General features: G+C 39.9%; 1 protein-coding gene across 2 annotated transcripts in view; it reads right to left on the bottom strand.

Moving 5' to 3' along the window:
- Positions 1-15516, bottom strand: part of RPS6KA6 (ribosomal protein S6 kinase A6) — a 42351-nt gene that overhangs the window by 14989 nt on the left and 11846 nt on the right. For both annotated transcript variants that reach the window (XM_054169578.1, XM_054169579.1), the window contains 8 exons: positions 13149-13265; positions 9143-9224; positions 8248-8328; positions 7653-7732; positions 3738-3844; positions 3421-3458; positions 1723-1865; positions 922-992 (listed from right to left, as the gene is read on the bottom strand). In XM_054169578.1, the coding sequence (XP_054025553.1) occupies positions 922-992; positions 1723-1865; positions 3421-3458; positions 3738-3844; positions 7653-7732; positions 8248-8328; positions 9143-9224; positions 13149-13265 (719 nt within the window). The remainder of the gene's footprint in view (positions 1-921; positions 993-1722; positions 1866-3420; positions 3459-3737; positions 3845-7652; positions 7733-8247; positions 8329-9142; positions 9225-13148; positions 13266-15516) is intronic.

Raw genomic sequence — 15516 nt, 5'->3', positions numbered from 1 at the left:
GGGAAGATATTTGCCCAACAGCTTCATTTACTAATCACCAGTTTGCCCAGTTTGTCTTGTTAGGCAGCTTCTGTTGTAACTGAGGTTACTTCACATTAAAAATGTGAGCACATCAGTACACTCTCCATATATATGTACACAAAGCAACACCTGAGGAGCTGCTGCTTACAAAATAAGGTATGCTGGAACAGAAGCAGCACATAACCACCAGTGGTAAATAATGTTGCTCTAATTTACTGTACTGGTGTTATCTTTATTACACACCTACAATTTCAACCCTACCATTCAAATTCCTGTCCTTAGCATTCCTGTCCCAGGCATTTAAATTCTGTCTCCATAGGAGAGGCTGGAGCACTTCTCCTTATAGAGACACACTAGGAGAGCTGGGGTTAGTCAGTCTGGGGAAGAAAAGGCTCCAAGGAGACCCTCTTGTGGCCATCCAGCATCTGAAGAGGGCTACCAGAAAGCTGGTGAGGGATTTTTTTAGGGTGTCTGGTAGTGATAGGACGAGGAGGAATGGAACAAGTGGGTAGATTCAGACCGTATGTCAGGGAGAAGTTCTTCACCATGATGGTGGCGGGACACTGGAACAGGTTGCCCAGGGAGATAGAAGCCCCATCCCTGGGAGTTTATGGCCAGGCTGGATATCATTCTGAGTAACCTGATCTAGCGTGAGGTGTCCCTGTCCATGGCAGGGGGTTGGAACTGGACAATCTTTGAGGTCCCTTCCAACCCTGACAGTTCTGTGATTCTCATTAACAGCATTTGCAAGGTCTGTGAGTTTAACCCTGTTGGAAAGGGCTTGGCTTTTTGGTCCCTGTCCTAGCTTAATGCTCTTCATGCACAAGGAGTTATAAGAAGCTGTTAAAACACATTTAAAATGACATTTTCTGACTCCAAAAAGTAAGAAGCCATACTTACTTCAGTATCATATTCATAGTTTCATTTCGATCTTTACCTTGAAATGGTAGTGTACCAGTAAGCATTTCAAACTGAAAAGAACAAATGTTAATCTAAATCAACACTTCTTCCTCCAGATGCTCAAAGTGTTAAGTTCTGTACTCTTCCCTAGCACTACATTAGGCACACTGGCTTTAGCTTGCAAAAGATTAGCAAAAACACTCAGAACTCTAAAATTTAGCTTTTGCTGCCAGTTTACACAATTGTAACAGTGGCAAGCAGAATGTAATGCTGGTATAGGAGTATTTTACATCCATAAGTTACTGTAAAGTAGCAAAGTCCTCATAAGCAAGTTTTAGATGTTGCCATACTCTGAAAACAGTACTTGTAATGTCAATATGCATATTTCAGCCTGATGCTCTAACACATCAGAGCCTCTGTGGCCCTATTTCACCACTCCCCTCCAGCATGCATTCAACAGGCTCTCCCTTACAGAAATGCCATTTATCAAGTCTTCAGAGGGGTTTTAAACTAACAACATACAAAACACACAAACTAAGCTTTCACACTGACTACAACTATTCTGAAGCACTAATGGACTACACGTGATTGTTATCTCTTCTCACACAGCTAAGCAGGTAAAAAAAATACATTGTTCTAATTAGTTGCTATTTCAGCAGCAATACAGTTACTGAATTCTCTCCCCCAACCCAAGCATTCCTTATTATTAGCTCTGATTCTAGCTACATGATTTCACATTCACTTAGACATATGCAGAGTATTTGTGACCTTAAGCAAGGTAAGCAAGGAAGCATACAGTACCATGAGAACACCAAAGGACCACCAGTCAGCACTCTGGTTGTGCCCTCGCCTGTTTACTACTTCAGGTGCCATGTACTCTACAGTACCACAGAAAGAATAGGCCTTCTTCTCTTGATCTACTGATTCTTTGCTGAGTCCAAAGTCTACAACAACAGCATTACAAGAATATAGCCAGTAAAGAACTTCAGAACAACACAATATTGCATATGGTATTTCAAAATCAAAGTGTTGACAGGTTTTTGTTTGCTTTCAGGAATGTTATGTCACTACCCTAGCTGCTGAGGAAACAAGGAGCCACAGCAATCTGGAGATTCACCCCATACAATCAAAACCATTCTGGAAGTCACATTAAATTGATGATCAGCTCTCAATATTAGAAATACTGCATGTTTAGAGCCTTTAAAAGTTGTCACTGTCTGCTTTATTCACAAACCGAATTGGATAGAATTAAAAGGGGTTTCAAAGAGAATGCAGTCTGCATGGTGTAGTGCTACAGAATGATGAATAAATAAAATCAGACTAAAAATATTGTTGTTACATAAGACAATATGGTTCTGCAACCTGACTCAAGCTCAGTCAAAAAGAGTTATAACTGTATCTGTTCTCTTTTTTTTTCCTGGTTGGAGCCAGGATACAGAAGCCTTGGTATTAGCTCAACTCTCAAGACAAGGCTCTGAAATAATTGCTAGTCAATCCCTTGAATTATTCTTTTCAATTTCAGAAGGGACCAAGAATTTTAGGATGGAGTTTAAAGATATCATACAGAATGTAAGTGATGTATTTTCTAAGAACGATTTCCATCATTATTCCATCGAGTCTGAGAGTTTCAAACTTCATTTTCCCTTTGATTTATAGATATTGCTGTTTGATTCCAAGTACAGAATGAAATTTATAATACAAACCCATCACCTTAACTATAATTAAAGCTTTCAGAAAGCCATAGTCATTTGCTTTCCAAGCAGTCAGTCTTTTGTATATACCATTACCTAGAATAGGTGGAATTTAATTTGCCTTATAGAACATTGTTCTGCAATTTTATATGCATTTAAAAGTGATAATGCAAAAACTCAGAGGAAAGAATATTTCAGAAGTCTTGCTGTACACTGAAATCTTTTTGAAAACTAAAAGCACCTCTACTCCCTTTAAAAGTCTCACAGTCAGCAACTTCACTCTGGGTCTATAACCTCTTGGATCTCCGGTTAAAAGGCATTTCACATTACATGGCTTGCTTTCTAACCCAAAGAGTTATTAGTTTTAGGGACTACCATACCCCTACCTGAACTAAAGTTCCTGTAAAAAGAACCCACACCTTCCATGTCTGGTTTTGCATTTTCAACTATGTTTCTTCAACTGCAGTAATTAGGATCTGCTAACACTGCAGCTTGATCTAATAAGCATCAGTCAACATGAAAACTAACTTCAGAGGAGCCTGCATGGGCATTAGGGTGTGGTAAGACATCAGATCCAGCTTGTGACTATCTACAAAACTTCAGTAAAAGCTTTTAATACTCTATAAAGAATCATTATACAGGGAAGGGATACAGGTGTATTTTAAAAGTCTATCCAATAACAAATTTCTAAGCAGCCAAATAGTGACTGACAGGTAGCTCAGCTGTCACTATATGTATCTTAGGCTTAAAACTCGAAGTTAACACAGAAATGAGTTGAGAAAGTGCTATACTAGTAAGTGTTACCTACCTGTTAACTTGATATGTCCTGCTTCATCAAGCAAAATGCTGAAAATTAAAATTCACATTCACCAATACACATAAAGAGGAATGCTTACATATAACATTTAACACATAAAAGGCAACAATTGTGACCCCAAACTTGTTATTAATTTTAACAGTTAATATTATGGCATTTAAAGCAAAGTGGAAAAAAACATTAATATTTAAATCTACACTGATATAGTCTTAAACAATTACTTTTAATTCTTTTACATCATTCTAGTGGAAAATGCCAAAGTGACAAACAAAATACATGTAAGAGTGGTAAAATACATTTTACTTTACTTTTCTGGCTTCAGGTCCCTGTATACAATTCCCAAGCTGTGAAGGTGATCCAAAGCAAGGGCCAGTTCTGCGAGGTAGAATTTCACATCTTCCTCTGTAAACATAACCTAATAAGAACTGTATAGATTTACCTTCTGATCTTGTCTTCAGTTTTTAAAGCTGCAATCTACAACAAATAGTCCTTTCTGCTTACATTGCAAAATACATTTTAGAAGCATCTCATGAACTCATCACTCACTCAGCTAGCAGCAGTGATATATTAATACATGCTAATCATCAAGCATATAAAAGAACTACCTCCAACACTTAAACAGAAACATCAGCAGTTACTGCAGAGCATCAGCTAGCTTCTATAAGGCAATAAATTTAATTGCTAAATTTGGTGTTAACCACCAGCACTCCTTCTGCCACAATCCTGTAGTGAATGATTTCCACTGCATCATAAAATTGGGTGTATGACTGCTGTATTGGGACACTGTCTCTGTGAACTCACATCAACAATATTCAGAAGGGAAAAAAAAGGACATAATTTAGAAAGACATAAGCAAAACAAAACACTGGTGAAAGTAACACAATGTGAACATCTGTAGTGGGACTTGAGGAACCTGCTCTCTTCCTCTTAGGGAAAGAAGCTTGAAGAACCTTAGTGAGATAATGAAAAACTGACTGATTTCAGTTGATGATGGAAACTTAGAGCTGCCTTCCAGTACCTGAAGGGATCTTGCAGGGAGGCTGCAGAGTATCACAAGAGTATCTAGAGATAGGACAAGGGATATTGGTCTGTAGCTGAGAGAGTAGGTTTAGACTGGCTCTTAGGAAGTTCTTCAGTATGAGGGTGGTGAGACTCTGGAATTGGTTGCCCAGAGAAGCTGCAGATGCCTCCTTCCTGAAGATATTTAAGGCCAGGCTGGATGGGGCCTTGAGCAGCTGAGTCTAGTTGAGAGGTGTCCCTGTCTGCAGTGGGGAGATTGGAGCAGATGATCTCTGAGGTCCCTTCCAGCCTGAGCCATTCTGTGATTCTGTATCGCATATAGAACATTTGAGAGATATTTCTGTCCTAAGTATTCCACAAGTTGTTTCTGTTTCACATAGAAATATTGTAGCTGCTTTGGCTCTTGTCATGTTCTACAAATTACTGGAGCAATCAATTCTCTTTAAATGACTGGAACTGAATTTGAGGTTTAAGTGAACTATTCCCTTCTCTCTTGAAAACACCAGGCACAAAAACAGTTGTCTCAGCTGCACAGTAGACACAGCTAACAAAAATTAAGGTAACTGAGCTTACTGATTTAGTGGCACACTGATCTGTACTTTGAATTGCACATATGCAATCTGTCCTACTGCCAACAGAACTATCCCTAATTTCCATAATGATAGGTATGAGCACTGTATGAACAATAAAGCTGTTACACTACACGAAGTTTCACCTTGATTTAAGAGCACTGTTAATGCTATTTTGCAGCTATATCCAAAAGCACAAGAGGAAACCTTGGGTATCATTGCTCCTTGAAGTGGCCAAAATGCAAACCTCAGAACACAATGATGCTAATCTAAAGCCTCCCAATAATAATTTCATTGAAAACTGCTCACTGTGTCAAATTGATGATGCAAGCCAACTTCATTAAATGTTACCAATGAAAACTTTATCATACACTCATTGTACTTCCACAGCCACAATTCTCATACCCCCATTACAATTTAAATCACCATTGCAGAATGTTAGGGGTTGGAAGGGAACTCCAAAGATCATCCAGTCCAACCCCACAGCCAGAGCAAGATCACCTAGGCCAGGTCACACAGGAATGCATCTAGGCAGGGTTTTGAATGTCTCCAGAGAAGGAGTCTCCACAGCCTCCCTGGGCAGCCTGCTCCAGGGCTCTGTCACCCTTACAGTGACAAAGTCTTTCCTTACTTTCATGCAGAAACTCCTCTGCTCCAGCTTGCACCCACTGCCCCTTGTCCCATCATTGAAGATCACTGAGCAGAGCCTGGCTTTGTCCCCCTGGCACTGCCCTGCACATCTTTGTAAACACAAATGAGGTCACCCCTCAGGCTCCTCTGCTCCAAGCTAAAGAGTCCCAGCTCCCTCAGCAGGGAGATGTTCCACTGCCTTCAGCATCTTTGTGGCTCTGTGCTGGACTCCAAGCAGTTCACTGAGGTCACTCCGGAACCGAGGGGACCAGAACTGGCCACAATATTCCAGATGCAGCCTCACCAAGGCAAAGTGTTTTAAGTAACTTTAGACCAAATGAATTCTAAATCATACTTTCATGTAAAGTATGGAAAACCATGGGGAATTCACCCTCATGTGCATCTTCCACTGTTTGTGTTTTACCATCCCTTAGCTGAGAATGTTGCGTGCTTGGTCATTTCAGCTGTGTCAGTGCAAGAACAGTTCTTGCTACACCAGAATTTCCTCTGTAATTAAACATTCTACAACAAAGAAGAGATTGACCTCTTTCCTACCTACTGTTCCAATAACCTTCTGCAAGTCAGTCACTTTAAGCTTTTAACCTCCATTTTAGCCCCAAGGTTAATTAATTTTGAGCTCAGTTCTTAGACACTGTTCTACCTAGGTCAGCTTTTTATGAAGGAGGAAAACAAAAAACCCTTTAAATTCTTCCTTCTCTTTTGCCTGTTCCTATACTCAAACTTTAGTTTTACAAAAAGTGTGTGAGAAAAAAAAACAACCCTCTAGCTCCTGGCCTTACATACTGGTGACATAACCTCCTCCATCTCATGAAAAACTCCTTTCTCATTTAAGGAAGTGATTTTTCCCATGCATTAGCAACAGAAATGAATTTACACTGCTGGATACACTGCAAAGCTCTCTTACTGTTAAGTAGTTAAGAAATCACCATTAAACATTTAGACAGTTATGAAATGTTTGCAGAAAGAAAAGTCTTACAAATGTGTTGATAGTACTCAAGGTAACACACAATAAGTATTTGTTAACAAATGTCTGAACCAAAACAAAATGCCAAAGAACAACAGGCTGCATCGTATGCCCTCCTCTGAAGCTCTCTCTCTCCAGAAAAAAAATACACAAAAATAAAAATGAAAGTTCCAGCTGCATGGCAACACTGGTGAAGAGAAGTGGTCTCAAAAATGCTCAGTGTTCACACTCTGTGAGATTAAGCATCAGGATTTGGATTACAGCATTTGCAATTTTACAATGCAGCAGAAATCTCTAACAGAGAGGGGCTTCCAGGAGCACCCAAGCTGACTGTGAGCATGAGAACTCACATCTTCTGTCTTTATTGCTAAACCTTCGTTTACTGCAGTTAGGTTTCCAAGCAACAAAACATTTTTAGACAAAAGAACTGTACTTTGCAGATACCAAATTAAAACTTAGGTTACTAATCGATACACACTCGTGTCTCTTAGTTACAGAGTACATTCTAGTGTAATAGGGAATGTAAGAGAAGGAAGAATGGAAGGGGAGCCCAGCTAGGTTATTAAAAACTTCACCATGACAGGAAACACGAGGGAGAAACAGAGACCACTTTATTGCTCTCTACAACTGCCTGAAGGGAGGTTGGAGAGAGAAGGGGTCCAGCCTCTTCTCCTTAGTGGCAAGTACTGGTAGAAGAGGAAACGTCTACCAACACCAGGGGAGATTTAAGATGGATATTGGGGAATATTCCTTCAGTGAAAAGGTTCTCAAACACTAGAATGGCCTGCCCAGGGCAGTTGTGGAGCCACCATCCCTAGAGGTGGTCAAGCAGCATGTGGACCTGGTGCTTAGAGACATGGCTTAGTGCTGATCCTTTAGTGGTGGGTCAAAACTTGGACTACACAATGTTGGAGATCCCTTCCAAACAGGCATGTTCTGTTCTATAGAAGACAATCCCTATACTGTCAAAGTCCTCCTCCTGTCTAACACCAAGTGGAGATAAAATTGTAGGTACTTACCTCTTTGGATAATCGCGTGAATACATCTCCTCCCCTGAGAAAATCCAGTATTAAATACAGCTTCCCTTCAGTCTGAAAGGCTTCAAGAAAAACCACAAAAAGAATAATAAAACAAACCCCATCAACAGTTATGTGACAGAAACGATTTACAAAACAGATCTGAATGCTTTTACAACTTGGCTATTTCAGTGAAAGGGAATACTTTTGTTATGGAACTGAACTAATTCAGCAGCACATGAGGTCTGATTGCTTGCTGCTTCTCAGAAGAGAATCTTAGTCACAAGAGATTATTAAAATACTTTCATTTCTTCTTTGTCAACCCAGGAAACAGCAAGGATGTGAATTACTGTGTTATGGTTTTCCTCAATGAAAAGCAAAGACAACAAAACCAAGACAAACCAACACACATCTCTTGAAATTTCAAGAGGGCTTAAAGGAAAACTTTATACATGTGTATTTAAATTCTTTTTTTTTAGCATTATAAAGTTGCTAGAATCTAATTAGGACACTAAAATGAACACCACACAACTAAGAAGGAACATGATCAGCTATGCCTTTAAGTAATGGAAGAAACGGTAGGAAAAGTGATACCAACCATAGTGCAGTTTGACGATAAAGGGATGATTTACTTCTACTAATATATCTCTCTCCATTTTTGTACGAACCCTATCCCGAACTGAGGGGGAGAAAAAGACAAAAGAGACTGCTGTAAAACATATTTTACAGATATGGAGCTGAAGTCAGCATACAGAAAGGTTTCTGCCTAAAGCACTCATCCTTGTTACCTTATTTGCTTTGAACTTTTAAGTCTCCCACAAAACATACGGTCCTTTATTTTGGCTCCTACCTTCCTCAGCTTCCTGACTGCCCTCATTTTCTTCCCCAGTATTTTGTGATAACTCTTATTATTTTCAATTAAAAACCAAAAGTCTCACATCTACATTTCCAGGCAGCTAACTTCAACCTCTCAATTAACTATCTGTACTGAAAATACATTTTCTGTCTTTTAAGATTATGTTCTCTTCTTCAACTAGCAACAGTTATTTACACATAGTGGAGCTGCATCCATTAGTGTCTTCTGAAGGCCAAAGTAGTAAATTAGCTTGCTATGGCACCTATAGAAAGAGGGAATGGCTTAATTTTAACCACAGTAGAGCTCTGACTTAAAAGACAAAAGGAAAATTGCTTTCAAAATTAATTTGTGTTAACTTAAATGAGAAGACTGAAGAGAATTAAACAATCACTTTGAAAGAGCACTTTTTACCACATAATTAAAGCCATCTGGCCAGGTTTAAAATAACCCTTAAACATGAACTTACAAGTTTAGTCTAGAAAAAATAGCTACTGTCAGAGGAAGAGTTACAAACTCACTGGAAAACACTTAAGATTTTAAAGAAAAGCTTTTTAAAAAGTATTTCCAAGTCTTATTGAAGAGATTCAGCTACACTGAAAGCCATTTTCTTAAGTGTCAGCTCCAAAGTTCCACCTACCTTTTAAAGAAGCTTTTTTCAACACTTTCATTGCATAAAGTTGCCCAGCATCAGGACCAATTATTTTCCGCACGAGGAAGACCTGGTAACACAAACCCCACTTTGAAAAGGGCTGTTAAAAACATTATGTGAACACTAAACCAGCCTTGACTAAAAACCCTTACTAAGGATTTGCTTCTTTTATCTTCATTAATGCAGACAAGGAGACAGCTTGCCCCTAGTCCCATCCCATTCCTTGTTAAGTCTGAGGAATAAAAAGACGCCAAATATCCAAAGTCTTTTTGAATTAGCAAGCTGAGTAATCAATATGCAACTAACACAAAGCATTTGCCAACCTCCTATTCATTTCAGACAGCTTTCAGTGTTCTTTCCTATGTACATACCCTCAGAGAAAGGGCAAAATTGCATTCCCTTAATCAGATTAGAGGTTGAAGCACTACCAAGCTCTCTGAAGTATCCAGAATGGTCATACTTTCCTACAACAAGCTCTTTAAATAAGCACTTATCAAATAAGTGCTTCCAGAAGTGTGTTTCTTTATAGTACTTTTCTTAGAGAATCACAATTGTACCTGGTCTGCCACCTCCTAAGATTTTTGAGGTTAAAGATCCAAATATGTAACAGAGTCTCTTAATGAATTCTGTAAGAGTGGTAAGAAGGAGGGAAGGAAACCTCAGCATTTAAGATCAAAACACCCTTTCCCTCTGGAACAGCAACTCCAACAGGTTTTTCTAGTCTTCTCTTTCCAGAGGGGTTTTAAAGATAGGTGCTATATAACTCAACACTAAGAAAAGCATAATGGTACATAAAATAATGCAGTACAAATAGATGTACCTCTGCTGCACTAGATCTTTACATTTGTTTGCCATCTGCTCCTGTTTCCAAGTTGTCACTCTTACAACAGCAAAGGGCCACAAAGATGATCCAAAGACAGGAATACCTCTCCTGTAAGAGTAGGCTGAGGGACCTGGGGTTGTTCAACCTGGAAGAAGACTCTGGAGGGACCTTAGAGCTGCCTTCCAATGCCTGAAGGGATGTCCCAGGAAGGCTGTAGAGGAACTTTTCTTAGGGTGTCTAAAGACAGGACAAGGGGGAATGGTTTTAAGATGAGAGAGAGTAGGTTTAGACTGGGCCTTAGGAAGAAATTCTTCAGTACAAGGGTGGTGAGATGCTGGCATAGGCTGCACTAGGAGGTTGTGGATGCCTCCTCCCCTGGGGGTGTTCAAGGCCAGGCTGGATGAGGCCTTGAGCAGCTGAATCTAGTTAAGAGGTGTCCCTGCCCCTGGTGGGTAGGTTGGAGTTGATGATCTCTAAGGTCCAACCTGAGCCATTCTATGGTTCTCAATTAGTTATGAGGAGTGCTTGTACTGTAAAAAAATTTTAGTAGTCATAAAAGAGCATCAAAAGCAACTTGAAAATGCCTCTCTGATCTTAAGCTTATTCAGATTTTCATGAACACTAGGTTTACTTATATACTTTGCTAGAAAGTACTTTTTTAAATGAAATGTCCAATTTTCCCCTACACAATCAGAAATTCAGACACAGTCACTGACTAACTTGGACAAGAATGGAAGAAGGGTTGTTTTTTCCACTCCAAGCTCTGGTTAGATGCAAAATGTCATCATGTGCCAAGGATATCAGGCTTTTTGTTTGAAGTTTTGCCCAATGATTGGATTTACAGCACTGCTCTTATGATGTTGCTCTAATAGTAAAGGAAGTCATTCAACCACCAGTAAGTAATACAACATATGTAGATTAAGGCACTCCCATTCTAAGTAAAATATTAATAGGCAAGTACAAATAATTTAGTGCTTAATAACCAGCTCCTTGTGAGAATGTAAGGCATTTATGTGCAAGGACCAAAACAGCTCTACTGAAAACTACTCAAGTACCATCTATTCAATTTGCAGACAGCCTCCACAACCCTGCATCATGCAGAGATGCAGTGGTTGGCTGTTCTTTTGTAGAGCTGAAGTCAAGATAAGTACATTGTGAAAAGTGTTTCTTTTAAGGGATTCAAAACATCTTCAGCAGAAGGTTATCAAAGGCCAAAGAGAGGAATCCAGTAAAACAGCTGATGTTTAAGCCTTTATTTTTGTGAAACACTAAATCCTACATGGAGGCTGAAAACACAGATAGAAGATTGGACTGTAGCACTGTGCCAGGCTAGAGCAAATAAAACTTGTGTTTGCTAAACCCAAAGAGAAATCCCTGGGAAGTATCAACTGGAGAGAGAAAACAAACACCATGCAGGCAACAGCCATTGATCTTCATCGTTTGTTTTCTTTTTGGTAGGAAGTGAAAAATGCTGAATGAAAGGAGCCCAGCTCAGAAATGCAACAGTTACCATTCATTCTCAGAGCTGGCTCCTGAACCAAGGCCTGCCAGGTTTCACAAGCTTCAAGACAGACATCTCACCAAGCTGGTGGGATTCTGAGCAAGAACATTCCTTAGGCTGTCAGAAGTCTGAACTCTGTGAAGTGAGAATCTGTCTGAGTCAGAGCTAAGATGTTCATACTAGATAGCTTAAGACATCACAAGTCAGGAGTAATAAACACAAGCAGCATTTTAGGCTCTGAAGATGAAAAGTGTTATGAGGAAACTAGCAACCAATATTTGCAGATAAAGAAATGTTTCCTAAGCTGTAAAACACTAAGAAATACTTCAAAATCTGTTTTTCAAACTATCACTTATTCACAGGCGGCCTTCCTAGTCTAGTTTTTTTCCCCTTCTCATGTGAGTCTATGTAGAGGTTTGTTCCTGCCATAAGAGAGAGAAAACCAGAGAAGAACAGGAAAATACAAGCATACAAAGCTGATTGTCTGCTTTCATGTGTTGCAAAAGAACTTGATTAAGAGTCTGGTTCTGAAAAACAGACCAGTTTCTTAGACACTAAGATTAGTATTTCAGCTGATGTGTCTCAAGCTAGTGCCTGAGAGATTTGTCTTTCATTTCTGCAATGTACCACCAAGTGGCACATTACAAAAAGCAGTTAATTGTAACAACAATTAAAACCTGCCTTATTTCTTCTATCTGCTATTTGAATAGTTGTTCTCTTCATGTCTTTGCCCAGCAAAATAAAAAACCTGAAATCCATTTCCCAGGTGACTTGATTGTCACTTTGGTTCAAGTTCCAAACTACCACAATCATTCTTCTAAATCTTCATCAATGAGGATTCTGTATGCAAGTCAAACATTCATAAGGTGTCAAGATTAAAAGCCAAATCATCATCTCCACCACAAATGTTTATCACAGAATCATGCTGGTACCTCCCAAGCATCAACCTAAGCTACAGAAAATGCAAAGCAACATATATGGAAGAGAGATGTTCATTCTGGATCCTCACCAGTTGCTGTAATGAAGTCTTGAGGTAGTCGACAAACACTATTATTTGATCTCCAATGGCTAAGGCATTGGGAAGAGAGCTTAACAGCAGAGTTGTTGCATAAAATCCATCCCTAACTCTATAGCCCCCGTTAGTAAAATCCCTTGCTCTTGGTGACAATGCTCACACTAAGATGCAGAAACCAGACCAGATGAAGCACAAATGTGGCCCCTCTGTTCAGTTAAAGCAGACTATAACTTTGCAAGGCCAATCTCCTCAAATCTGCCACTGCCTGATCCTTCTGTCTCTGAGATGATTTGATGTCCTGCTATGAATAGTGATACTCTGGCACCAGAGCAAGATTGGAAAAGGATGAAATTTGTCAGTATATTCTCAAACATTCCCTGCAACTCTGCTATGGCACTGCTATGGGCAGGTCTATGGGAAAAGATGTTAGAAATCCTACCATAATAAAAGCAAAACCATACACATCCCTCCCCACACAGCTGGAAGGGAGGATGGACAACTTCCTCCAAAACAGGTCAATTTCCAAATGAATACCTATCCACCTGTCCTCAGATTTGTTGGGTTTATACCTAACCTTTTAACGCTGTAGAAATAAAAAGTAAGACAAAGCAGGTTCAAAACAGGCATCACATGCAAAGCAAGGTCGTCATCTTACCTTTCCAAATGATCCTTGCCCAAGAACCTTAAGTAGTTCAAACTGTGCTGGATCTGCTTTCTCACATCCTTCTTTCACATGGTGTGTAATAGGAATCTCTTTCACACTTCCTTCATCCTATTATTTCAAGGCAAACAAAACACAGCAGTGAACAGGCATGAATTCTTCAGCTCACTTCAAGTGCTTGGTTTAGGGTGGTTTTTTTTCCTAGTAAAATACTTGAAATTCTAGCAAAGCATAAGAAAAAAAAAAGGTTCTTTAAATGAAGGGTTTTCCCATCCATCCTTTATCTAAAATGTCTAAACTGAGGAAAAATTCTCACAGAAAGCTCATTTCCTTTTGTCATAAATATTAAGACTGCTGCAAAGATGGGTTTTCTTCTATGACAGGAATAAATGTACAGGTTTTTTTTGAACCAAGAGGATCCTTTGGTGCTCCACCCCTGTTTTGGCGACCTTTCATTTTATTTTCCCCTTTCCTGATACAGCCTTAATAAAAATTGAATTGAATTTCATCATGTTAGGTAACTATTGCTTTTCACAGCAGCAGATAATAAATATGGTCATCCATTTCTAGCTAGAGGGACATGCATCGTTTGAAGAGCATAAATAAAGTGTGAGTCATCTTAAGAACTCTGAGGGTTGCTGTATCCAACTGAAGAAACAGAATAAAATGGGGTGCAGAGCCCATGAAAGACTATCCTGGGCAGAGCCCACCTTCAGAAAGCTGAGGGCAGTTCTATGGCAAATAAAAGGCTCAGTGCTCTGTTGACTTTTTTGAGCTACTCTCACCTTTAGCAAAGCAGGGCACAGCAGCTACAATTGTGAAAAGACAAACATTAGTGATGAAAACCAATCAGATGATGCATTGCAGCTTTTATGGTGTAAGAGAAGTTCCTCTGAGCCAAAACAAGTGAGATGTCAAAATAAGCACTCTTGAAACTACAAAGTACGTGCTGAAGCCTACGGCAGCACCTGAGCTTGCACGTACAACAGGAGCAGCACCCTTTGGCCCTGATTTCTTGCACACTGCAAATACAACCCAATCACAACTGAACATCCCATGTGATTTGATGACATTAAGGTACCCAAATGATTGTCTGTTCTCCTATACACTTCTTTAGCTCTACCTTGAAAACGTCTCTTGGCAGAGACCAGAAAAACACCCTACCAACTGGTGGTGCATTGTTTGTCCCTCGGTGTCAAGTACACAGCACCAAAAAAAGACCTGACCACAGGATGAAATGTTTTAGAAAAGAACATCATTCTGTACCTAGGTTGACTATAAAGTCCTCCTGATGAAGCCCATGCATTAAAACTTAAAATCAACTTTATCATACAGTATAGAATGGAATTCTCTAGGTGGGTTCAGACAAATTCAGGGGAGAAATCCAATCATCTAAATGCATACGTACTTACTGCATAATTAAGAGGGAGTAATCATCGCACTGCAATACCTATGCCTTAAACACTTTGCCTGTCCAGAGGGAGAAATAAAGCTACAAACCCAGTATATTCACAAACTGCAGTTCAGCTACTACTGCATGATTCTGGATTACTGTGACCAGTTGGGCTGCCCACTTCAAGGGAACTACTGAGAAAGTCCAAATGAGACTACAGAGATGAAGGGACTAGAGCATGTCTGAGGAGGAAAGGCTGAGAGACTTGGGGTTCTTTATAGCCTAGAGAGGACTGAAAGAGGATCTTATCAATCCTCATCAATATCTAAAGGCTGGAGTGCAAAAGGATGGATCCAGACTCTTCTCAGTGGTGCCCGCTGGTAGGACAAGGGGCAATGGGCACAAACCAAATACTGGAAGCTCCACATAAACATAAGGAAGAATAACTTCCCTGCTTGGGTGCCAGAGCACTGGAGCAGGCTTCCCAGAGAAGTTGTGGCGTCTCCTCCTTGGGAGAGATTCCACACCCACTTGGGCATTGTGATCCTGGGCAAGCTGCTGTGGGTGACCCTGCTTTAGCAGGGGGGTCAGACTAGATGACAGCCAAAGGTCCCTTTCAACCCCTACCATTCTCTAAGTCCTTTCTCCTCCTCTCCTTTCATACCCTTCCTGGAAAAGGACTTTTCTGCCTGTTCCTCATGCAAAGGTAGCTATTAACACAAGACACTGCTGGATAACAAACTTAACTCTTTAATTCACACTCTAAGCTATTTCCCTCTTTGCTAACGAGACTCAGCTGACACTAACGACAGAGGGTACACAGCTCAGCTTTGTTTCATCCATCCACCTTGCTGACTGTGCACATACACACTCTTAGGAAAGATGCACCTGCACCTATCTTTTCAATTTCTTTATTTCTTTTTAAAACACATGCCTGGGATTTAAGGCAGGTAAGAACACCATCATCTC

This window comes from Dryobates pubescens, chromosome 18, assembly GCF_014839835.1.
Source record: "Dryobates pubescens isolate bDryPub1 chromosome 18, bDryPub1.pri, whole genome shotgun sequence".
NCBI lineage: Eukaryota > Metazoa > Chordata > Aves > Piciformes > Picidae > Dryobates > Dryobates pubescens.
This window is presented reverse-complemented; position numbering and strand designations above follow the sequence as displayed.